The following is a 26078-nucleotide window of genomic DNA, read 5'->3' as shown; positions in this document are numbered from 1 at the left end:
TACACTTGTAGATAAGACAAACTTCCTTTTGATTTGGAAAAGTCTATTCTGTTTTGGGAATTTTTTTTTGAGATTTCATCTGGAATTTTCTTTTATAGGGCAAGCGACCCTTTCCTATTGAGCAGAATGCCTCTTTCCCCCTTTATTCTCCTGCCAATCATCCGCTGAGCTTGAGCCATCCATGCTATGCTTGACTCTTTCTTCTCCCTGTTCCCTGTTTTCATTCAGCAGCTCTTATATCACCCTCAATGCAACCCTTAGCACCTCAGGCTATAACCATAGGCATCAAATTGCTCTTACTGTGTCTGTGGCCCCCCACATCATAATGCATCCCACCTGTAATATCTTAGTGGCTCTCACACAAGGATTTTATACTTTTATACTCCTCCTTAGGATAAGTTCTCAAGTTTTCCATTAACTCCCATTTTAGTTTAATCTCCCATTACATGCATGGAATCTGACATTACATGAGGATTACATGTATACCTTGCTGTGCCTAATGGATGTATTTCTAAATCATTCATGTTTAATTTATGGAGTAAAAAAAAAAGGTATCTGAAAGATTTGTAAACAAACTTAGAAGAAATAAAATGAAAAACATTTTTAGGGAAAACATTGCATAAACTATAACAAATCATATTCATACCACACAATTATTAAGCATGGCTTTTCATTTGCCACTTTTCTAAAAGGACTGCTCTTTCTGGAGCAGGAGAGAGCCATTATTCCTTAGTGACCTTTAAGTCCCCATGTGTAAAGTCTCTGTTCTAACACTCTAAGAGGCTGTTTCCTGCACTAAGTCTGTTATAAAGGAAAGCAGACAGCTGTTCAGCTGCTTGGCAACAGCAGGTGTCTCCATGGGATGCCTTTGGAAACAGAAACGCTGGATTCCCCCACTGGGTGTAATTTTATGAGCACTGTAGGAGAATTTCTTTATGGCCCCTTTCTCTCCTGTACATAATATATAGTGATGACTCTTGTGAAAACCAACTCACATAACATTTTTAGAACTCCCAAACCTCATCATAGAAGTTCAGGGCCATCCAGGACATCTTGCACCTATCCACAAACCTTCGAAAGGAGCACATGTGTTGTATAATGATATATTCAGTAGCGTTCTATCACAGGAAAACACACCCTACCTTTATCTGTTTTACATATTGTTTTGCAGAGTGTTCCAGATGTTACAATTAAAATACATATTAATACTGTTTTAATGCTCCCACTGACCAGTCTCTAGACTGTAGACTGAGCAAAACAAACACCATTCTATTCCCACTTCCCTTATAATAATGTTCTTTTGCCCTTATTTGGCCTTTCTCTCCTGTGAGGATAGTATCCCTCTTCTCCCTATAGTTTCTATAGTATTTATATGACTGTCAAATATATATTGCCTTGGCTATACTGTTTTAATATCCCTCACTATAAGTATAGTGAGGGCATTATGCAAATGAAAAGAAGCAAAGGTAAGTTGAATTTACAATTTATTAAAATCAATCTTTGCAACCATGAATATTGTATTCAGCAATACAATTTTTTGTTCTTTATAAAAATTCAGATAATGTCTGATTCAAAAACACTTGGACTATATCCTAAATCTTAAGTGATATGTGAAACTTCTTAAAAAAAAAACAACTCATAGCCACTATTGGACCCATGGCACATTCTGAAAGATGTCAGAAAGTAGGGATAGCACTGTGATACTTTCCACTGAAAGTTCTGGCTCATAGGTGGAATTCTTCATTTTGCAACTTACTCAGTCCTGGACGTTTTGCTGACAGGAAGTGCAGCTAGGTATGCCTCAACTGAAAAGCTAACTTTACCTTGACCATCTATGCCCCACAAATACTTCCTCAGGGTACTAGAGCCACTTCTAAGCAGAAATTGAAGGTGAAGTCCAAAGGGAAGAAGAGGAAAGAAATAAGAAAAGGGGGGAGGGGAATGCTGATCCCTTACATCTCCCCAAAGAGAAAATCATATGAAACAGTTTCAGGACCCATGAAAGGATCTCATATCTCATATTTACAAATCATAAAATAATGTGATTCCTTTTGGAAAAAAAATCATAGAATCTAAATGTAGATGGCAATCACTAGATTATTATCAATCAATCAATCAATTGATCAATCAATCAATATGTGACTAATATTTTTGCTTTGTTTTCCATTAAGGTGACATATTTGTTTGATAATGGAGGAACGGTCTTCTTTGCTATTTTTATGGCAATATGGGGTAAGTAAGTTCTTCTGTTACTTAATTCCTGGTCCTCATTTTCTGAAGCTACTGCTGTGTTTCTTCACACATGTGCAGGCACACACATGTCCATTTAACAGTGAGACCTCTTGCTTTGTTTGCCCTCTTCACACATTCAGTGCTTCTTTGGGAATTTAACTATTGATCTAATCCTCTAGTCCCTAAAACCTCAACCTTCCTATACTAAGAAGTGTATTTTTCCTGCTGAAAGCAGGTGGTAATTAAGAACAAACATATGACTGAAAGATGTCATATGAATCCAAATGACACTTATTGTATTTCTGCTTGTAAAAGTGATGCTCAAAAATTTTTGTTTGCGTAATATTTCCATTCATCAATTTTTTAACCTTATACTTTATACACTTAGAGATACAGAATCTATTCCATATATGATCAAGCAATGATACCTAATACATAATAAATCTTGCTCTTATTTAACATCTTAAAACTGTAAAAATTATGTACAAATATATGCTTTGGCTGACTTTTCCCCCCATGATTCTCATTGAGTCTTTAAAGCACCCAATTAATTGAGGCCTAAAATAAAACAGTTTAGAATTTCCCACTCTTTGAAGAGAAGTGATTCTTTTCCTGGTTAGGGTCAGTTTTCCAACCATGGCCCTGTTGAAGGCAATGTCATTGTCAACTTAGCAACTCAAGGGGCTTACCATGGATGTGCTGATATAGGAAAACTAAATGTACTAGAGAACAATCTCTCACTCCTATTACTTTAATTTCCCACGCACAGAAACTGTGTATACTCTCTTTCTTGTTTTAAGTCAAAATTAAAAATAAATTACTCTTCCATTGTTCCTTGAAGAGAGTGACAATCTTGATGTATGGCATTAGGAGTATAGGGTTAATTAAATTATCAGGCAGGGCAGTCATGGTGAAACTCTTTAGTTTCACCTGATTCCCACAAACGTTTCCTACTAACAATAAAATAGACCAAAATACAAATTAAGGTTACTCAGTAGATGATTCAGCACAGCCAAAAATAGTAAGAAAGGAAACCTTTCAGATTATCGTCTGTTTCTGCTACTAGTCTCTTGCTTTTATGGTTCTCCTTGGCACAGGCCACATGACAGTGATCTTGCTTCAGCTTTTGGAGGATGGGTTTGTGAAAAGACTAGGATGTAGGCGATCATATGCCGTCAGAAGCCTTTCCTCTTGGTTTTATACCGAGGTACGAAGTTGAGGTATGTCATCCATAGGAATGCCGTCACGTACATTTTCTCGGCCTGCTGGCATAGATGAATCATTCATAGTTGAGTTATAATAACTAGAGTTCCCAAAACTCGCATCATAAGGTTCCGGTGCATTGTCTAATCGCAGAACTAAAAAAGTAACCAAAAAATAATTATTTTATGGTAACAGTCTGGAGGATGCATGCTGAGGCATCTGCCAGACTATAGAAATTGTTCTAGATGAGTAGGTTAAGTACATCTGTTATATGGGCTTTTCAGACACTAGGTTTGAAATTTAAACAAGTGCATATTTTTCAATACACATTTCTTTCCAAGACTAAGAGAACAGTTTAACTTGTAAAATAATTTTGTTGCCAAAGGACCAAAAATAAAGGAAATAAAGGAGAAATCACAACAAAAGGAGAGCAATACTTTTCATGAAGAAGTATAGACATATGTCTCATTGATTTTTGAATCTTGTGAATTTAAAGCATTGTCAACATGTTCAGAATTTTTGTTTCTGGTGCAAAAAATAATTTTTAAAAAGTGAAGAGCATTAATTTTAAATGAGAGTCATGATTTTACTAAGTATCTCAACATTTTTATGGTTGAGCCAGGGAAGATGGAGACAGAAGAAGACTATCTGTAAAAGCTTATGTTTCTTTATGATAGATCCTAGTTATCATGCACTTGACGTTTTCTGATTAACGTTATAAGAGATTATTTTTTACTTTTTTAACGAATAGCCAGTTATTACTATCTTAATGATCTTGAGTTTATTTTCAAAGAGAACTTGGCATGTACTAGGTACCTTTAAATATTAAAGCAGTGACTAATTTCTAATTAGATTAGTGATCTAATTATTCATTTAGGTAGTCTCATATTCTAGCTATTCTTTAAGCCATCTGTTTACAAACTGGGTTCCTGGTAACCTGGGGGAGCTGTCTTGAAAAAGTAAAACTGGTGATATGATTGAGTTATTCCCCTCGGCCTCAATCACATCTTAAATTGTATCAGTTTGATAGACTGAGCTTTTGCTTCTGATAACAGATAAAGAAAAGATTCTGGTGTTAAGGGAAAAAAAAGGTTGGATACCCCTGTTTTTGAAATCCTATCCTTTAATTTGGAAAAGTGCCACTTTTTATTTTATATGGATTGCTAGAAACCCCCAAAATAGAATTAAGTTAAATTTTCAATTAACAGATTTGGTTCTGAAGATGAACAATATGTCAGTCATGATCTGTACTTATTAAAATCAAAAGGCTTTCTCAACAGGATGTACCAGGGGCATTTAACTAGTTTTTTTGTTTTGGTTTTTGTTTTTGTTTTTATCATGGCAAGCATCCCTTATGTAAACCAGAAAACATATTTTTTTCTGTAGTATTAAAAAAATGAATCAATCATTTGAAGTTATTTCATTTCTATTCTAATTAGTATTATTGCATTAAGAACAAATTCAGTGCTTTATTCTTAACAGATAAATTTCTTTTTCATAGATGCTATGGTTGGTCTTTGCTATCACATGAGTGAAAAATTCCTGAATTACTGTGACTTTATGTACCCAAATATACAACTCTTTATAGATTCTGTTTTAGAGACTTATTAAAATAATTGATTGAGGGCAACTGTACCTGTGTAAACTTTAGAAGAACTCCAAATTAGAATAAGTCATTGTTCAGGGGCACCTGGGTGGCTCAGTCTATTGAGTGTCTGACTCCTGGATTTCCACTTAGGTCATGGGATCAAGCCTTGTATCAGGCTCTTTGCTGAGTGTGGAGCCTGCTTGAGATTCTCTCTCTCTTTCTTTCTCTGTCTCTCTCCTCCTCAGTCCTCCCCGCCCACCAACCTCTCTAAAAAATAAATAAAAACAATAAGTCATTGTTCAAATTCCTGCTGCTAAGAGATCCAACATGACAAAGAATGGCTTTGCAGTTAGTGCTAACAACACTGGCCATTTTTTCCTTAATAGCATGCCATTATCTTCCAATTTTATAGACATGTTTCAGGTTCTGGGATTTGGTTTATTTAAAAGTAATTGTGGGGGCGCCTGGGTGGCGCAGTCGGTTAGGCGTCCGACTTCAGCCAGGTCACGATCTCGCGGTCCGTGAGTTCGAGCCCCGCGTCGGGCTCTGGGCTGATGGCTCAGAGCCTGGAGCCTGTTTCCGATTCTGTGTCTCCCTTTCTCTCTGCCCCTCCCCCGTTCATGCTCTGTCTCTCTCTGTCCCAAAAATAAATAAACGTTGAAAAAAAAATTTTTTTTTAAATAAAAAATAAAAAAATAAATAAAAGTAATTGTGATGCAATGAACCACAGTTCCAAATGGTTTCCAAATTCCACCCACAGGTCCATAATTATTTTGGTCATGGTCTTTGAGAAACAGAGAGAGATCATAATAAATCTTTGGTCTGTTTTTGTCATATGAATCTCTGAATCCCTTCTAGGTAAGGTAGTGAACATTAGCATCCCCTTTTAATTAAAACCACTGTATGTAGTGAAGTTCTAAAAGTTGTTTTACCTGGTTCGTTTCTGTCATCATAAAGTCGCCGATGGGAAAATGAATCTGTTTTCCTTTTTCCGCACAGCAAGTAGCCAACAAGAGTAAGTAATGAAGCACCCAGAATAGCACCCAAAATGGCCCCAAATACTACTCCTGTATTTTTATTCTCTAGAGAACAAATAAAAAATAATTAACAGATAAAGAAATAGAAAATAAATTTTAAAAGAAGAGAAATATATACATGTGGACTTTATAACAAAGACTTTTAAACTATATATATATATATATATATATATATATATATATATATTTAATTAGATAATGGTGATGTATGTGTGTATATATTTTATGGAGTACTGAGTATTTGGGATATATTGGCAAATATACCTCCCAATAAAACCACACTTCAAATTTTGAATTACCTTGAAATACTTCTTAGTTTTATAACTGTCTTTCTTTCCTTTATAAACAACAATAGTACTGAAATGCCATGTGTATGCTCCATTAAGATCTGATTTCTCTATGGACTGCCATATTGAGTTTTTAATCAATTCTGAATCTCTAATGAACTTTAATGATGAAATGAACTTTGAGCTTGTCTCTATAATAATTGAAAAATAAAAAGCTAATGGGAATAAGTGGGTACTAGAAAATGAATCCACAAAACCCTAACAGAAAAGGCATTATAAGGAAAAAAGCAGTGTATCCTGATACAGGATATTTCAAGATACAACAAACAGATCATAAGCAAGATGTTTTCAATGTCTTGCATAGTGAGAACAGATGTGTAGGTCTGGGAGTTCAAAATTTTACTCAATCATCCCTTTCACCAAGTACCCTATCTTAAACTAAGTTATCAATAAACTATGTAATGCTCCCTGAACTCATATTTAGTATATTGTATTTTCAGTTTAAAAAAAAATTTATTAATTAAGTGGATAAAATTAATTAGTTTTATTAATTAAGGGGTCTTATAAAGTCTGTAATTCTGTATTAAAGCCCACTTATAAAAAAATTACCTATACATTGGAAGCTTTAGAGCAAAATTATTAATAAAATAAAATAAAGCAAAGTTAAGTAATTTTCTTCTGATTAAAGAGTAAAGGTAGGTATAAATACTCAGTATTCTCAGTATATATATTGAGTGTAGACAGACAAAAGAGAGAGAATATTTATTAAAAATCTTTCTGATGTAATATCAGAGGGGATATGAATAAGAGTATGTGTTAAAATTATAGCTAAAATGAATATATATGTACACAATGTATTAGTTGCAGTGCTATTTTAAAGCCTAGATTTCAGAATTTAAAACTTTTCCTGTAAGCTAACAACTTTCAAGTAGGAATGTGTATATGTGATTTTGTGTTTACATCATTAATATAATCTGGAAACAAGTTGTATTGGAAATCATTGAATTCATGGGGGAAAAAGTATTGTTTGTTTAAAAATTTCAGGAAAATAAACACTTGGTTAGACCTGAAAAAATAAAAGATTATGTACTTTTATTAAATATTAGATAACGTTTTAAAGCTTTACATTTTAAAGCTTGGCATAATCCCTAAATGAATTATTAAAATGTTCCCATGAAGCAATTTTCTTTTGACACTCACAGCTGTATTCAATTTTGATGGTGTTCATTAGGTACCAACTTAAAAATTCAGGAGGAGCTTCTTTGGTTGAGTTTATTTACATGTAAAATATATATCAGTGTTCTTTTTTCCTGTGATTGTTCTGTGGTATCAGATAATTTATAAATTCATTTATTTCAATTTTCACATACGTATGTTTTTATTTTTTTTTTATTTTTTTTTAAAAATTTTTTTTTTTCAACGTTTATTTATTTTAGGGACAGAGAGAGACAGAGCATGAACGGGGGAGGGGCAGAGAGAGAGGGAGACACAGAATCGGAAACAGGCTCCAGGCTCTGAGCCATCAGCCCAGAGCCTGACGCGGGGCTCGAACTCACGGACCGCGAGATCGTGACCTGGCTGAAGTCGGACGCTTAACCGACTGCGCCACCCAGGCGCCCCAACATACGTATGTTTTTAAAGTTCAGTTGTATGTTATTCCTGAAAGCATGGGAAATTTCAGGTAGCTTTCTAAGATACAGTGAAAACTGTTACCTAGCATCTCAAAACTGTACCACTACCTCAGTCTCTATTTCTTTTCAGCCTAACCTCCTTTTAAATTTGTCCCACTGTCTCCTTACATTTCCATACAACAGTGACTAGTGCATGCTGACTTAAGCCCTAAAATCCCTTAACTATTTCCAACGAATATCATGGTCACCACCTCAAAGTGAGAACCATGTGTGCTATTGCTGACTTCCTGGGTTTTTTTGTTTGTTTTTTTAATATGGCACATTCCTGAGATATAATCTATATGACTTAGTTCGAGATTCAATTTCACACAAAAAGAAAGTTAAATCCATTTATATTTACCTTCTTGGGGGTCTGATGTGTTTGAGAACAGTTTTGAATTATTGGTAAACTTTAAGGTGGGCTGTAGAGTGGTCGTTTCTCGATAAGGAGTAAACCCTACGAAGCTGTCACTGGTTGTGGTGAGCCATTCATCTGGTTCCGTTATCATGGGGGACGCAGACGTGGTGTTTGGTGCTGCAGGAAGGATGCTAATTGAAATTGAACTGTTGTCAGGAGTTTTCGTGGTATCACTGGCTGAAGACCAAGTGAACTTTTCTGAAGATGGAGCAGATGTAGCATCGGGAGGTGCTGAGACAGGCTGAGGATTTTCGTCTGCTATAGATGAGTTCTGAGGCAATTTAGAAACAAAGCCTTGGATCGAGGGAGGATTTGTGGGAAGCGTAGGCGTGGATCTTGGATTCCCAGAAAAGTTGTTTGTCGATGAATTGCCAAAGACCTCTGTTGTTCCATGGTTTTTATTTGATGGATCCCAAAGAGAGGAATTACTTGTTTTGGGATTGGAGGTTTCTCTATTTTCTTTATCTGAGCTTAAATTTGCGTCACTTTCCAAAGGAACAGATGCATTTTGCATCGCTTTTAAGCCTGCTGCAATGCTTTGTGTTGTGTTTATTTCTAGACCTTCTTCCCCAAGGCTTCCAATTAGTAGTAAACTAAACATTTTTGAAATCAACAGAATTTTGGCTGAGGTCAACATTGTAGCCTTTTTTTGGTACTGGTGTAATTAAGGGGAATCTGAAAGAAAAAAATAACAAGCATCTGAATTATTCAACAAAATAGCAAATTTTTAAAAATGGATCTACATTTTTAAAGTGATGAGGATTGAGACACCTGGGTGGCTCAGTAGGTTAAGCATCATACTCTGGATTTCCGCTGAGATATGACCTCACAGTTTGTGAATTCGAGCCCTGGGGCTCTGTGCTGATACGGAGCCTGCATCAGATTCTCTTTCTCCCTCTCTCTCTTTCTCTCTCTCTCTCTCTCTGTCTCAAAAATAAATAAACTTTTTTAAATTTTTTAAAATGTTTTTATTTATTTTTGAGAGAGACAGAGTGCGAGTGGGGGAGGGGCAGAGAAAGAGCCAGACACAGAATACAAAGCAGGCTCCAGGCTCTGCCCCAGCATTCAGAACAGAGCCTGTCGAAGGGCCTTGAACTCAAGAATGGTGAGATCGTGACCCGAGCCAAAGTCAGATGCTTCTCCAGCTGAACCACCCAGGTGCCCCCCAAAAATCTTTTTAAGTGATAAGGATCTAGATACATAACACTTAATTGATAATACCATACTCTTTATTCCTAAAGTTTATTTTGTTTGGATTATGTACTAAAATTAGAGTGAGTTCTATATTCTGTATAATATTTCTTTCTTCTTTCTTCTAAGGAAGTGCCATGCAAAAACTTTGTCAAGCCATACACCACTATTCCACTATTTGAAAGATCATTTAGCTTGAGACAAGTTGAAATATATGTATGAACTATGAACATATACATAGAGTTCGTATGTATATGGAATATTATATATAGATTGCTAAGTAAAGCATTGTAAATGTGGGACATGTAGAGCTGGCTGATTTTTTTAACCTATTTAAGAAAATATGTTCTTTATAAAGATGTAACTTGGAATATTTATGATGAAAATGATGTTGCTGATTGTACTATATACATACCACTTTCAAGTGAATCAGTCAGGAAATCCACTTGAAAATATTTCACTAGCACCTAATCTGAATTATTTGAATTTGAAATTAACATCCCTTTTTTGACAATACTTTTCACTTCATGATGCCCTTCTTCCTATGAATCCCAAATTAGGGAAATTCAGAAAGACTTATAGATTTTAGGATATTTTTTCCTTGTATCCCCTTACTGTGTAAATGAAGAATCTGGCTGGGAGCATGTGTGGAAAAATGACGGTGCCAGATAGTAGCAGAGTTGGGGGTTGAAACCCTTGTACAGTTCTCTTATCTCTTATCCTTCTGCCTCTGAAGTGTGGAAATGCCATAGTTCACAGATAGCAGGATATAGGGACAAGGTTTTAAAATTAGATTTATATTAAAATTCTGACTTGCATTATGGATAACCTGTGAAAAATAATCATCATAATAAGCATCATCATCATAATCATATTGACCTCTCAATGCTGTTCTGAAGAGTGAAGATTTAAGTACAAGTACCTTAAACAATACCTGACCTAAAGTAAGTAGCTAATAGACATTAACTTCTATTTTTTTATTATTAGAATATAATTTCTGTGTCTTACATTTCAAAGGGTTTACAGTTTCATCTTACTTGATCTTCACAATGATCCCTGGAGACCAAAAAAATTATGCTTGTAATATCTTCATTTTGCACAGGAAGAAACTGAGGTCCAGAGTGGCTAGTAATGAAAACTAGTGAATGGAAGAGTAGCACTGAAATCCAAGACTACTGACTCCAACCTAATTAGATGCTAAAATTTGAAAGATCGTTAATATTAAAATATTCTTTTAAAAACATTAGGCTATTCCTCCTCAAAGGATAGAGTCTGAAAACTGATATCCTGCTCTTTGAATTGTATCTTAGAGCTTATTTTTCGCTAACAGCATCCAGGGTAGGGAGGTGCAACTGCTATCTTTAAGGTCCAGTATTACCTACCTGCCTTTTTTTGTTTTTTTTAAGGCTTATTTATTTATTTGAGAAAGAGTGTGTGTGTGTGTGTGTGTGTGTGTGTGTGTGTGTGTGTGCGCGCGCGCGCGCGCGCGTGAGCGTGCACGCGTGCGATGGGGGAGGGGCAGAGAGAAAGGAAGAGAGAGAATCCCAAAAAGGCTCCACATTGTCAGCACCTAGCTGGACACGGGGCTCGATCCCATGAACCATGAGATCATGACCTTAGCCGAAATCAAGAGTCAGATGCTTAACCAACTGAGCCACCCAGGCTCCCCACCTGCCTTTTCTTAAGAGCGCTTCCAGAAATTTTTGTAATTATTTTCAACCTTAATAACTTTTTATTAGGGTTTGAGGAGCCTCAATGTACTCCCTCTGATTTTCTTTTAAGTGCCCTCTCCCTGATTAATAGTACCTTACATAGTGGTACAATTTAAGTATATTTATACTATATCCTGATATATATATTTTTTCAAAAGCTTTTAGTAATTAGTCCATACCTGTGGATTTCTAAGGCTTTACAAATATATGCCATACCTTATGCTTATCACTTAAAAAAAATCTACTTAAAAACCTAGGCAGACAGGCAGACAAGAATATTCATAGGAGCATTATTTATAAATGTCTCCAGCCTAAACATCCATCAGTAACAGATCAGATAGTAAATTGTGAAATATTCATACATGAAAATTAACAAACTAGAGCCATGTACAACAGAGGTGATTATGACAAATGTAATGCAGAGCTCACAATGCCAGTTGTAGTGTGTGATTTCGTGTATGTAAAATTCAAAAACGAGTAAAAACTGTCAAAAGTTTTTAAAAGAATGTTAAAAGTCAGGAATGTGGTTACTTGTGGGAAGGAAAGAGACAGTACTGATTAGGTAGCCATGGAAGGGACTTCTGTATGCTTGTGATACTGTCTCTTAACCTGGTAGGAATTACCTAGGTGTTTATATTTGTGATACTGTTTGTTTATATTTTTCACATTTCTGTGATAGCCAAGAAAATGGGTATAGTTCCTAAAAATGTTAACATAATTGGAAAACATATTACTATTATGCATTTATTAAGTCAGATGCTTCACATGTTTTCTCATTTAATTCTTACCCAAACCAATCAAACATACAATGAGGAAAGGATTGTCAATCCTGTTTTACACATAATTAAATGGGGCATTAAAAATGTAAGTAATTGTGACCAAGACCACAGAGCTAATGACTGAGAGATAGGGTTAGGACTCAAACCTCACTATTAAAGCTAGTAATCACTCAACTGCGTAAAAGAAGTTACAAAGGAATATAGAAACTGGTTACAAAAGGATCTAGAGTTCAGCTGCTTTTTAGAAAGTTTTTCCCACCAATATATTTTTAGCACCGCTTCTCCAAATTGTATTATTTTACCCAAAGTAGTTTTTAATACCATGACTGTAAACACTAGAAAACGAGGGCCTTCTACCTTAAGTACCTCTCAAACACGCTAAATACACTTTTATCCCAATTTAAGAAAATGCCAGCAATCGTCTCTATGGTTCTGGGTGAACACCTTTAGCATATAGTTTACAAATTAACAAAACACAAGTTCTTATCCCCAGGACCTTTAGTTTTCACCAACACATTATTAAATGGATGCTCCACCTGGCACATTTAAAATACAATTCAGTTTAGTTTTAGAAATATTTACATGTATCTTTTCAGAAACATCCTTTTGTGAACTCTGCCAGGTTCATAGCAAACATTATAACCTTTCTCATTATCCAATTCCAGTGGTCTGATTTCTTTACGAACTATACTTAACCACTCATTGTGTCATTACTATACATTTTGACTTGCTTTCCCTACACCTAGGCTTTCTGGTTATTTTTTCATCCTAATGAAGTGGTGATCAGAGGGGAAAAAACAGCCCTTAGCTGTTCTAATTTTCTCATGTTACATGAGGAATGAGCTTTCACTCCCTTCCCGTAATGAGAATCCATGTATCAAGAGTCAGCAAAGTGAGTTTTGTTGTTCCTGACTCACTTTGTAACATTGAACCACCAAGGGGATCTCTCTACCCTTTACCCAGCTTTTGACTGTAACTTGAAAACCTAAGGTATCAATACCCCAAATGAGCCAAGGCTTCTGTTTCTGCCTATAATTTATCTCGAGGGAAAAGAAAGAGAAGAGAGAGACGATGTATGCCGTGAATACTATTTACAGTTTATTCTAGTTATGGGTAAGGCTTTCGCCAGAATCAGTTTATTCCTGTTGTCCCAGCCTGAAGCAGAGGACACTTCACTTCTGCTCCTTGTTTTCCAAGAGAAACAGTTTACACCTCTCACTCAGGTCCCTTCATCTTAAAGGGATAGAAGTAGGCAGGAATAGAAACCATCAGCTCTTCAGAATCTCAGGCCTGGGTTTTTGCTGGAGAAAAGACTAGGAAATGTTGGTTAAGTTCGACCCCATTCTGACTTAAACCAGACACACGGTAAGCAGCAAAGTCTAAAGGAGGTGATACAGACGCTCTGAAGGGCAGTAAAAGAAATCTGTGCTCTTTTTCTTTGCACTTTTCTCTCAGCCTCTCTCCATCTGTAGAGTTTAAATATTTAAAACTGTGCTGTGTCCTTGTTATGTGAAGTTATGCTGGATGATGGTTGGTGTGCTCATGTGTGCCCAAGTTCATCTGTCAACCAGGTGCCCTGTGGAGGCAGACAGAGATGGGACGACAGAAAATACAATCGTAGAGCAAGAGCAAATCGGGAGAACCAGGTAGCATCATTCCCCCTCCCGGTCTTTGTCCCTTCTTGCCCCTAGGTGGGAACTCAGGAGAGGAATTTGGAGACTGTATAACACAGGAACCGAGCTAAGACCATTACAAACTTAAAAAACCTCTAAGACTAGAATTATTATAAAGGGAAGAGAAAAAGAGAGGAGGATTTCCTTCCACTTTGTGATACTTGAAACACAGATTCTAAACCTGTCTGTATATATTGAACTATTTTTATCGTTTCTGGTAGTTAACAAATTTTAAAATATGCTTTCAGAGAGTATGAGTTTCACTTTTTAAAAAATAATTATGGAACGCAGAGAAAATGAACACAGTTTTCTCCCCTTTTTTTTGGTGTTGGCACTAGAAAGTGGCTTCACATTTGAATTTTGTATGGAGGGCTGCAGAGGTGGTGGGAGAAAATGGCAACCGTGTCCATTGAGGGAAACAAATTCACACTGTCTGTGCATAATTTTGCTTCCCCTTAAATGCATAAAGTCATTATTCTGCCCAGTCTTCCTGTTGTAACTGAGTCATACCCATTTTATACCAAGCTTTAAAAATAAGGAGGTACCCTGCGAGGTCCACCAATGCAAGGGAAGAGAAATGCTAGTTACTCTAAACTCAGTCAAAATCCAACTGTTAAAGGACAGCGTTAGTTCAGGTACACGAAGGGGATAATAGAAAACCTGGATTCTGCTGTGAAATAACTAAACAATACTTGGACTGTGCTTCTTCTCTCTCGGTTGCTTTTGCTTGTTTCTTATTATAGATCTCAGGCTACAGATTAAGACAGATGGGTTTTGTTTGTCTTTGTCCTAGGAAATTCAGTCTGACATGCAGCCAATAACCCAGACAGACCCTGAGTGTTACTCTTGAGTGGCCTTTACAATCTTCAACAGTATTTGCCGTTCCTAAATGAAAGCCACAATAAATGAGGACCTAATGAACTATGCTCCTAGAAATGCCTCTTTTATAAAAGGGTTTTGAAAGGATGAGAAGTCTTAGTAGCCAGAACGGAGGATTGTACCTGAGGACCTTAGGGCGTATCATTTACTTTTATTTGATTTAAAAAGAAAAGAAAAACATGACTTTTCCTTTAGGAAAAAAAAAATTCAAGTTTGTGAACATAATTCTAATTAAAAGACTGGGGTATGCGTAAATCCAGGAAAAATATTTAGGTCATGATCCCAGCTCACGTGAGCATTCTTAGTCATAAACTTCAGTGCTGAAATAAATAATTAGGTGGAAGAGTATCAAGCTTAGAAAGAAAGACTGTCTCCAAAAGAAATATTCTGGACCCCAATTCCCAAGCTTGGGGTTTTCAGCCTTCTGTTACATTTCACTGTCTGTAGAAAATGCCTCAGTAGATCAAATAGAAAGGGCTAAGCAGTAAACAAGCATCCCTTTAATTAAAGGAGCCTTTCACACAACCACAAACTGAAAATAATTTTAAGGAACTTTATCCACACCTTCATTCCATAAGATGTGTTCTGAAGCAACTGACTTAACAACGTTTTAGGTATCCAGTGACTGCCGGCCGTAAGCACATAGCATGTTAAGTGAAATAGTTTACATACACAACGTTTTACCAGTTTTTTTGATTAATAAAATCCTTGGAAAAATATACAGAAGCCTGTAATTCAAAGATTGTTCTTCAAAACCTGTCTTATTCTAGTACTTTAGCAAGAAACTTAAAGCCAAAATGCATAATTAAAATCTAAGTAATCAGTTTACATTCTTGCCATTTCCACTTTAGACATGTTGAAACTTTTACTAAGATCTGATTTAAGGAAACTCTCCCTTGTAGTCATGTACATTTTAAGTGAGGTTTTTATTTAACTCTCCAGCTGGTTCATCATGTAGCAAATTTGGCAGTAATTGGAAAAACTAAGTCACTTGGTGCAAATGCTCATTTGGAAGGTGATTACTTAACAAAACAACTACCTGTTTTTACAAGGATCTCCGTAACTACTTGCCAGAGTGGCAAAAGTTGAGCCTGCTTTGATTTTCTTTGGTAAATAAATGAGGGGGGGGCGGGGAAGCAAAAGGGAAAAAGTAAGGGAGAGAGAGAGAAAGAAAGAGAGACGGAATCCCAGGCAACCCAGCACACCCTTACCTTCAGGTTTTGGAGGTATTTACAAACAGGAACTAAAATATCACAGACAGCTGTCCTGGCTGCAATGCGTCTGCTGAGGATTAGAGAAAGAAGAGGGGTGAAGTATGACAATGTCCCACTGGGCAGGAGGGTGTCAGAAACAAAATTTGGTGGAGCTGGCCCAATCTTGCTTGTGTAATAGAGCACCCAAGAACCTGACTGACCTGCTTCTCAGCTGTCAGCATGAAGATATCACCTCATTCAGGCCTTTAAAAAAAAAAAAAAAAAAGCCCAACCCTCCAGCTTTCATAGGTTGGTCCATTTTGACTTTGAGGCAGGCTGGGTCTCTTGAGCGGTGGCAAACCAGGGGTCATCTGTTTCCTGCCCCAAATGAAAAAAAAAAAAAAAGGGAGAAAGACTTTGGTAATGTCCCTTGGTGTATCAGGAATTTCTGGCACATGCTGGCTTCCCCCTTTGCAGGTGAGGACACCAAAATGACTCATGGCCCGCACCTGTTGCTTTGTGCAAGTCCTGTGATGTTTTCTTAGATCATAAACAAACCTGTCTTTCTCATAGTAGGGTACCAAACACCTGAATGGAGAAAACGTGGTGTGAGCAGTAGTGAGGGGCCTCATGTGCAGGGCACCAGTCGGTCACTTAACACAAAATGAAAGAATGTGTATTGGCATCCTTGAGAAAGCTGTGAACCATTCGGTTAGAAATAACCACCGGGACTGAAATGGGCTTTCTTGCTGACTTTAGGAGTTTGGGGAGAATGGCCACACAATCCTGAGTAATCCTGAGAGCCTTCACGTTTAAGTAGTTTCCATCCTGTGTTCTCTTTGCTTTTACTCTCAATTTAGAAGCTGAAGAGTTTCAGAAGTGCCCGGGCAATGCTTGATTGAATACGGGAGTTGAATAACAACCTGGCATGCTTCCTTCACTTCCTTCCACGGCTTATGAAAGGGAGCCGAGTGAAACTGTAGTTTCTGGGATATTCTGCACACCAGTATTTGGGGGCCAGCGCCAAGGCCCATTGAGCTCAGTATGCCTAAGTTTCATGCTTAGTTTCTGTTGTTCAAGGAGATAGGTTTCCAACTGCTGAGAGAGAAAATGAAACTTTAGCTGGAGTACAGGAGCTTCAAATTGAATGCAAAGAATCTACCCAGTTAATTGGCCCGGGAAAGAACAAGGTAACGCTATAGTTTTAAATTTTCTGAAGCCCAAAGGCCCCTTCAGAGTTTCATTAGGAATTAAGCCAACCCCTAAAAAACATTCCCTCAAAAGATATTTAAGCTGTATCTGCACTGGTATGAAGAAAAGCAAGTTAAATTAAATCAAGCAACTGGTTACTGAGCAATAGCTTAATAGAATTCATTTGGTTATTTTCAGATTAGTCAATTACTAGGAAAAAATCCAACTCAAAAAATATTTTATGTCTATTGAGAGAACTGAACATGATTTGGCAGGATTGGGTGTGCCATACCCGTAGGGATTTTCCTAGATATGTGTATGAATATCATTACCACTTTCTGACTTGACCATAGTAATTATGGCCTATACCAGGCATGGAAATTATAAGGTACTTCTGCTATACCTGTCTGCTTTCACTGTGTAAGAGTCAAAGTCATCTCCCATGACCCTCTTTTCTGGAGACTCTACCTATGGCCTCAGAATCCTCTTCATCACCGCTCTCCTGACAGCCATCACCAATTGATTAAAATGACCCTGGATGTAAACCCTATTTACCCTTCCTGTCATGAGCACATCTGGAAGTAAAGTCATAACATAAAAATAATGCATATATTTAACACCTCAGTGGTTACTTAGCTCACTTGGTTGTGGTCAGAAATCTTTGTGAAATCACCTGAGTTGGAGATAAAATGTAATTTCTTGCCAAACAAACAAGTCTCCATGAGATACATTTCCAGGTATACACCATGTTCTAGGTAAGACCAATCCCATTTGGCCCTCGTTTCTCCAGAGGGACTCAACAGCCGTAAGAGACAATTAGCTGGCACTTTTATTAGCCAAGCCAGCTGAGATGACACATTGTGTGATGCCCTACCTATTTTTTTTTGTACTAACCTACTATGGTACCTTTCATCTGGCACTCTCCAATTGCTTCCCACCCATTAAGTCTCGTAATATATACTGGAAGAAGCAGACCTTTGTTTGTCTGAAATGGTAGAACTGATAACAAGTGGAGTTTCTAGAACACGAAGTTACATTATTGTCACCGATGGGTCTGAAAATGGAACCAGAATGTAGCTTGGGACCATGCCTCAAATAAAATTAAAAGATTGCTCTGGATCCAAAATATAAAAAAGATATTTTATTTGTATAAAAAAGATATATACAAATCCTATAGCATCACATGCCTGATGCTGATGTCACACATAGGAAATTTTTTGCAATAGATCATTAATAGCAGGTTCTGAGTTTGAAACAAGATATAAATTGAATTTATGTTTTGTCTCTCCCTAGGGGCATGGGCACTTTAAGAAAAAGAAATACTTGAATAATAATTAAACAAGCAGCATCATGGTTATATTATTTGAGGATAATTTAATGATATTCTTCGGAGATACAATGGAAATTGATGACTGGGAAATTCCTTATGGTTGATAACACTAACAATTGTTTAATATAAGCCTATTTTTTCTTCCTGAGTCATATGGCATTATAATATGATCTTCTTCATTTAACTGTATCTTTATGGAAAGATTAAGTGCTCCATTTTGTTGCTAAGGACATTCTACAACAATGTCCTTTGTTAAGTAGAAGTTGTGACATAGCATATACATATATGCAGGTGTACATACTTGTATGCATACTTACATAAACCGGGAGCTAGGGAAGGTTGTAAACACCTGATTTAAGAAAACCCTAATAAATCAGGGCGCCTCTCCCCTGCCAGTTCCATCAAAGGGAAAAAAAGCCAGAAAGAGAGTGGGGGGTATTGCTAAAAGATGACGGAAACAATTTAAAAACAAACACTACCTCCTTAGAGCATTACCACTGCTGGCATGGTCTGCCTATATTACCAGGCGTTATAAGCATAAGGTAGCCCTACTGAATCTTTATTCAGTGCCAGAACTCTGAGGCTGTCCCTCTGGCTGGGTACTCCTGGCTCATAATCACCAAGAGAGCAGCATGCATGGTAGGAAAGGCTCAAGATACCAAGTCATAATTTCCTTGTCGAATCCTGGTTTTGCTACTTACTGGTTTCATGAGCTAGCCTGATCACCATCATATTTCTCCAAGACTGCTTTCTTATTTGTAAAATAGAAAGAGTGCCACCTACCTCCTAGTCACCTGTGGGGAGTCGATGAGATAAGGTAGGGAAAGTAATTCTGCATTACCTGACACTTAGTAGGACTCCATTGGTCCTAACTATAATAATTTTTGTTTAGAGATGGTAGAAATTAAAGGTTCAGCACCAATGTGAATAGAAGTCGAGATGATTCCAACTAAGCATGGAAACATGCTGAATTATTTTGTGTTCATGTCCATACCTTGGCACATAGTAAATATACTCAGTAAATGATAATTGGATGAAAATGAAATAATTTTTCTCCAATTTTAATTGATTTTTTTTCCTGACAGAGAGGCTTTCCACGGTCACCTTATAAAGTCTACAACCCTCCTTTCTTGACCTATTCTATCTCCTTTCCCTGCATTATTTTACCCATACCACTTATCGCCATTTAACATCCCCTATATCTTATTTTTGCTGTTTATTGTCTGTTCCTGTACTAGAAAACTCATGAAAGCAAGCATTTTTTGTCTGCATTCTCAATTGCTTTATCCACAGAGCTAGAGTAATTCCTTTAACAGACTAAATTCTCAATAAATGTATAAATGAATGAATTAAATAAGTATATAAACAAATGAATATAATTAACAATAATAACAAAAACAGTGAAAATAGTAAGTATAAGACATCTGCAAACTCACTTTTCCTCTACCTAGTATATTCTTCCAATTGTTGGCTCATTCAGATATGAAATCTGCTTTCTTTTTTCACTTGAGGATAGTTCTTGGCATCTTTGTATGATTGTACATGTACATTATTGAACAGTTTGCTTCAGCAAGCAATAAGAGTTGGTGGATAGTTTGTGAGAAAAGTTCATTTTAACTATGTGTTCATAAATCTTTTGTTGTAGCAGGTGAGAGTGTAGACGTTATTGCACAAAAGTGTAGATAATTGTGGGTAGATGTGATTTGGTGGGTAATTTTTTTCTGTATACTTTTTTTTTTTGATGTTTATTTATTTTGAGAGAGAGAGAGAGAGAGAGGGCATGATGAGCAGGGGAAGGACAGAGAAACAGAGAGAGAGAATCCCAAGCAGGCTCCAGGCTTTCAGCCCAGAGCCCAATGTGGGGCTCAAACTCACAAACCATGAGATTATGACCTGAGCTGAAATCCAAGAATCTGATGCTTTTAACAGACTGAGCCACCCAGGCACCTCAGTATACCTTATTTATAATAATGAGGTAGACAGCAAAATTGCAACTGAGAGTGTTAGGAGTGTATGTGCTAGATGTTAAAAGGGAAAAGAGAAGGTATGACAGCATGGCACAAGTCCAGTCAAATCATTAATTTAAAACAAATCAACTCCCCGGAGCATAACTATGTTTTCCTCCAGTGATGCTGGTGTGCGTGAATACAGATAGACAGGATACAGATGGAGCGTTGGTTTTAACTAGGGTCTGATAAAACTATGAGTTTATCATAAGCTGAGACAAGAGTCAGAACCCTGGGGGTATACACAAGTGGGTGAGTATAATGGCAGACGATTAGAATCATAAAGAAGAAAGTGTGGGCACAAGGGGAGTCAAAATATAATGGGCTGAGAACTGAAAAATCTTGGTCAAGAGCCAATGGATTGAAAATCTGAGTCAAAGGATTATTGGAATTGGAGGTTTTGGAGAGTAAGCTAGGAGGATGGAACTGATCATTGGAGATTTTAGAGAGTTTGCAGTCATTGATCAAAAGTATGCTGTGGGAGTACATGAGTGAAATAGAGTAGGAGAAAACAACTTTTAAGATAGAGCCAAGGGGCGCCTGGGTGGCGCAGTCGGTTAAGCGTCCGACTTCAGCCAGGTCACGATCTCGCGGTCTGTGAGTTCGAGCCCCGCGTCAGGCTCTGGGCTGATGGCTCCGAGCCTGGAGCCTGTTTCCGATTCTGTGTCTCCCTCTCTCTCTGCCCCTCCCCCGTTCATGCTCTGTCTCTCTCTGTCCCAAAAATAAATAAATGTTAAAAAAAAAAAAAATTAAAAAAAAAAAAAAAAAAAAAAAAAAAGATAGAGCCAAGGTCCTAGAAAGATTATCTGTGTATATTGCAATTTCAAAGAATTATTTTAGGAGTCCTGTTGAAAGATTTACACTGAGCCAAGAATTTAACAATCTTTAGAAAAGCTAGAGAAGTGTCCAATGGTAGGTGACATCCACTAGGAGAGGTAGTAGAAAGTATGGATTGATAATGTGAGACTCAAATCTGTGAACCTTTAACGAGGAGGGAGAGGAAATGGTCTTGAAGCAGCAACAAGGAGCAAGAAATTCACCACCTCATCTTCAGCCCCTATTAGTATGGGAGACAAATAGCTATTACCTGAGAATGCTGCATGGAAATTAGGGTTTCAGGGTTGTCCCAGGTTTCGGTTAGAGCAAGAAGGTGAGGGGACACAAAAGACATTACTGTTGATGACTTTGAACACAAGAGGGTATAGTGAAAGTATCTCGGAGTGTTGAGAAAGAATAGGAGATGATCACAAAGGCGATGTCTGTTGCCCTAAAACAAGAGAACCAAAATTTGAGGGTTAAAGGATGATCTGGAATCCCGGTCTTCTTTAGGTTACTGATATGAACAGAGTTAAGGTGCACGGTGATGGGACCCAATTGTGAGTGATGACAGGAGAAAAGGTGGATGCGTAGGATGCAGACATAGGGGCATCTTGCCGAGATGGAGAGTTCTGGGCTCCCCCTATACTCGTGCTCATAGAAGAGTTCTGAAGTGAAGCCTCTTATGCCTAGCACCCCAAATGACTGCTCAACCTTGCAAGTGGCAACCTGCTGGAAAATGGTATTGCTCTCTCTAACATGTACATTCTACTCTGTTGTGTAGAAGTGCTGCACAGCGGATTCATTCCTGGATGGAGGAGTATACCATTAAACAAGTTTCTTTCTTTCAGAGCCTTGATTTCATTACAGAGCCTTATCACTTTAGATGACTGTTGCTCCATTAATCAACTAGGCAATTTATTTTTATAAGGACTTAATGAAGTTACAAAAAGGCATAAATATAATAAAAGGGAAAACTGGCAGATTCATAATATAACTTATTTTGCCACCTTTAGGAAAAGATCAATCTATTAATCCTTTCTTAAATATTAAGGCAGATAATTAGAAAATCCTGACATCTCTTTTTCTTTTTCTGGTTAGAAAGCTAGAATAGCTAAATAATAACCATGGCAGCAACAGCACACAGAGTTTATTTGCTGAGTATCCTCAGTGCTGAGCCACGACCTTGCAAGGGGCAGAGCGAGGAGAGAATGAGAGGCCGAGGCTAGGTCTGTACACTCTGAAGAAGGTTCTCGGTTTGTTTCTTGGCTCAGAACCCAGGGCTGAAGAAAAGGAAACTTATCCATGACCTGAAGGGAATTCCGAAATCAAGTTCACGGATAGCAAATAACAATGACAAGTGGATTTTTCATCCATTCAAAGGACTCTAAGCCCCTTAAACACTTTGAAGAGAACAATGAAAACATGTTACGTTTAACGAAGCTGACAGTTCCTAGGAGCTTTTAGCTACAGAAAAAAAAATGTGCAAATCAGGTCAGAACCCTTAAAGAAGGACACCTAGGATCATTGAAAATCCCCTCCTTTGAAGGAGTGTTTGAAATCAGTAACCCTGGCTTAGGAGTCAGAGTGACCTGGGGTACAGAGTCAAGTTCATCTGGGAGGAGTAAAATAGCAACCAAAAAATCATTTCTTGTACATGAAGCTGTTGTGAGGTTTTAATAAGTTCACATGTGTGAAACATTTAGCAGGATGGCTGGCACATATGTGTGTGATACATTGCAGCTATTCATGAGAAGAAGGCACACAATCTTCAAAGCTATTCTAAGAAAATAATACAAAACTATGAATACAAAATAAGGTATGAAAGTAACTAACCTGGGAAAAAAATCACAAATTTGCAAATTAAAAAAATCTTCAAATACATAACATAAAAATCCAGAAGGGTAACAATATTTTAATTAACTGCCCACATGCTTTTTGCTCTACATTTTTTGTCTGTGTTTTATGAAAGTACCTTTTAATATGACATTTAAAAAATATTCCATAGAACGTGTAGAAGAATAATGCAGTCTTTCCTCTTCCTGTAGCATGGTTGATTGATAGTCTTTTTTATTGATAGTTTTGAAAAGTTTATTTCAGCTTTAGAACTCATTATCGGTAATGTCATGTATTTTTAATATTGTGGCAAATTTGAAAATGTCTGAGATGTGTTTCACATATGAGTTGGAAATGTAAACATAATTTTCCATGGCATATTTTCTAGCTCCTGTACTTCATATCTTATTTCTTTTGCATTATCAGTGCTGGACGCCATAGAGCACCTCTCCATACAACTCCTGGCCTGGCACCTGAAAGTGTCAGCATATGAAGGGGAAGGAGTTTCCCCAGAATTCATTGCTGTATTAAGATAGTTAATAATCTTGAAAAATTCATGGAAGTGCCTGCAAGCCACATAAATGTCTCTTGCTAAATCCAAACTAAATGTATCCCTGACTCAACAGTCAATTAGTCAACTGTCAAAAACACTCAGGGCCACTCTGCCACCCAGTATTTGAAGAAGTCAGAGATTCTGGCTGTATCTACAGGGAACTTTTAGACAAAATTATAAATATACACAATTCAGTTATTCTTTGACTACTTCAATATTCGCTTGAATTGTGAATCAAGAAGCATTATGTTTGTTTGTGCATGTCTGTCTCCACAAATTCAGATATAGTGTTCCAATAAAACAATATATCTTTTCAGATAATCAAGTGATAAGCATGTATCAAAATCTTGTTAGAGTTTTACTGCAAAGGAAAAGTCCTCTAAGAGACCAATGCAGAGATTTCTGTGTTGGTAGAGGCAGTCAAAAGAAAAGAGAATGGTTAATAATCATTTTTAGGCTCCAAACAACAAAAACAGAAAGGATTTCAGGTTAAAGAACTTTAGGCTCTTGATTGATGGAGCACTGAGTGGATGAGCAGTGAGCCTTCCCGAAGTTCTCCATCTCATTTAGATCTATTAGAAATTTGCTTAAACATTTTCATCTGTGCTGCTAATTTCTTCCCAGAAGGATGCTGCAAATTATATAGCTCAAAAATTTCTATCCCAAACCGTATTTGGAGTCATTTTGCTGTTGGCAAGAAAAAGGTCAACGTTCGGATTTGGATTTGGATTTCAACCAAATGTCTTCCTTAGGTAACTTAACCTGCAAGAGCTTCAATTTGCTTATCAACTGAATGAGATCAATAACATTTTAATTTACCTGGGTTGTTGGGGAAATGATATTGGTTAATTTAAAAATAGCAAGCACAAAGTCTGGGACAATGTAAGTGCTCAGTAAATGCTAGTTCTCTTCCTCCTCTTTGGGACTATGATGCAACACATTTTCCTTTTTTTTTTTTTTTTTTTTTGTATACTCTCTTTAGGAATAGACAAATGGACTCTCAAAACCAATAAGTTTTGAATTGAAATATTTACTCTAGAAGCAGTTTTACGGTCTTAAACTCAAAAGAAGAAAAAGGACAGACAGTATGTTGTTTGCTAGGTTATGGGCAAAAGATGAAAAGTATGTGGAAACTGATTATGACTGAATTTGTGAATCAATTTAAATATAAAGAGTGACAATATCTTTATTTTTCTTGCAGAAAGATATACAATGTTTCAATTTTATAAAGTATATTTTATATTGTATATCTTGTATGCAGCAGAAACCAAGAACTTTATATATAAAATTTCCTCTGTATGACAATAGAATATTGAAAAAAATTGGTTATTAAAATTTGTTATACAATTAAAATGAATTAAGCATAGTTAGACCACTTACAAACTGCACCTCATTTAATTCATTCATCGCCCCTATGAAGATGATTTTACTACTCTCAAAGTTGTGAAAATGGAGAGTTATCGTTATTTAAGCTCTGTCCCTGTCATTTGTCACACAATTAGAAAGGCATATAGGCAGCTTGCAAACCCAGAACATGCCTACTCCAAACCACATTCTTTGTCTAGCACCTCATTGCCTTTCCTAGGTGTTTTTGTTTTTTGTTTTTCGTTTTTTGTTTTTTTTTTTTGAAGATCACTGTAACTTGATCAAGAAGATAAATTTTGTTGTGTTTATTATAAAAATTAAGTTAGTAATTTCTTTAAAAACAATTTTTTAATGTTTATTTATTTATTTTTGAGAGGGGAAGAGAGACAAAGTGTGAGCAGGGGAGGGGGAGAGAGAGAGGGAAACACAGAATCTGAAGCAAGCTCCAGGCTCTGAGCTGTCAGCACAGAGCCCAATGCGGGGTTTGAACTCATGAACTGTGCGACTGTGACCTGAGCCAAAGTCCAGCGCTTAACCAAGTGACCACCCAGACACCCCACTCATTTCTTTTATGCTGGCTGTCATTTGGGGCACCTGGGTGGCTCAGTCGGTTAAGCATCCAACTTCGGCTCAGGTCATGATCTCACAGTTTGTGAGTTCGAGCCCCACATTGGGCTCTATGCTGACAGCTCAGAGCCTGGAACCTGCTTCATATTTTGTGTCTCATTCTCTTTCTGCCCCTCCCCCACTTGTTCTCTCTCTCTCTCTCTCTCTCTCTCTCTCTCTCTCTCTCTCTCAAAAATAAATAAAAATGTAAAAAAAAAAGCCACAATTTTATACTTGCTGTCATTCACTGGTCATGCCAAGCACGGTTCTGAGTGAACTCTACCCAGTTCCTGAGGGAAATTGGAATTATAAGGGAAAGGCAAATTTTTAACACTGTTTAGGGCTCTGGCACTAGCTTAAAATGAATGCAGACCTTAGTTCTGGATCACTTGGTTGGAGGCCACAAACTATTTCAGAGATTAACTGGTCAGGTATCCTGTCTTGGTGAAGCTTTCCTGGGGAGGTCAGGCCAGCACATGAAGGGGTGTCAGGCATTTCAGAGACTCAGTTATG

At 37.1% G+C, this 26078-nt stretch overlaps 2 protein-coding genes across 6 annotated transcripts in view; one reads left to right on the top strand and one right to left on the bottom strand.

The window, feature by feature from the left end:
- Positions 1-26078, top strand: part of ANO3 (anoctamin 3) — a 440478-nt gene that overhangs the window by 358213 nt on the left and 56187 nt on the right. For all 4 annotated transcript variants that reach the window (XM_086677790.1, XM_025927974.2, XM_086677791.1 and 1 more), the window contains one exon: positions 2172-2232. In XM_086677790.1, coding sequence (XP_086533916.1) covers positions 2172-2232 — 61 coding nt within the window. The remainder of the gene's footprint in view (positions 1-2171; positions 2233-26078) is intronic.
- Positions 2494-16111, bottom strand: MUC15 (mucin 15, cell surface associated). Of its 2 annotated transcripts, none has more exons than XM_086677794.1 (4): positions 15881-16111; positions 8379-9110; positions 5956-6105; positions 2494-3590 (listed from the first exon to the last, which is right to left on the bottom strand). In XM_086677794.1, the coding sequence occupies exons 2-4, from the start codon at positions 9070-9072 to the stop codon at positions 3430-3432; spliced, it is 1005 nt and encodes a 334-aa protein (XP_086533920.1). In that variant the 5' UTR covers positions 9073-9110; positions 15881-16111; the 3' UTR covers positions 2494-3429. The 2 variants fall into 2 exon arrangements, with proteins under 2 accessions (XP_086533920.1, XP_086533921.1); XM_086677795.1 differs by lacking the exon at positions 15881-16111 and adding an exon at positions 12700-13096.

This window comes from Puma concolor, chromosome D1 (assembly GCF_028749965.1).
Source record: "Puma concolor isolate L17-30 chromosome D1, mPumCon1.1.hap2, whole genome shotgun sequence".
Lineage (NCBI taxonomy): Eukaryota > Metazoa > Chordata > Mammalia > Carnivora > Felidae > Puma > Puma concolor.
Note: the sequence above shows the minus strand (reverse complement) of the source record. Positions and strands in the feature narration are given on the sequence as shown.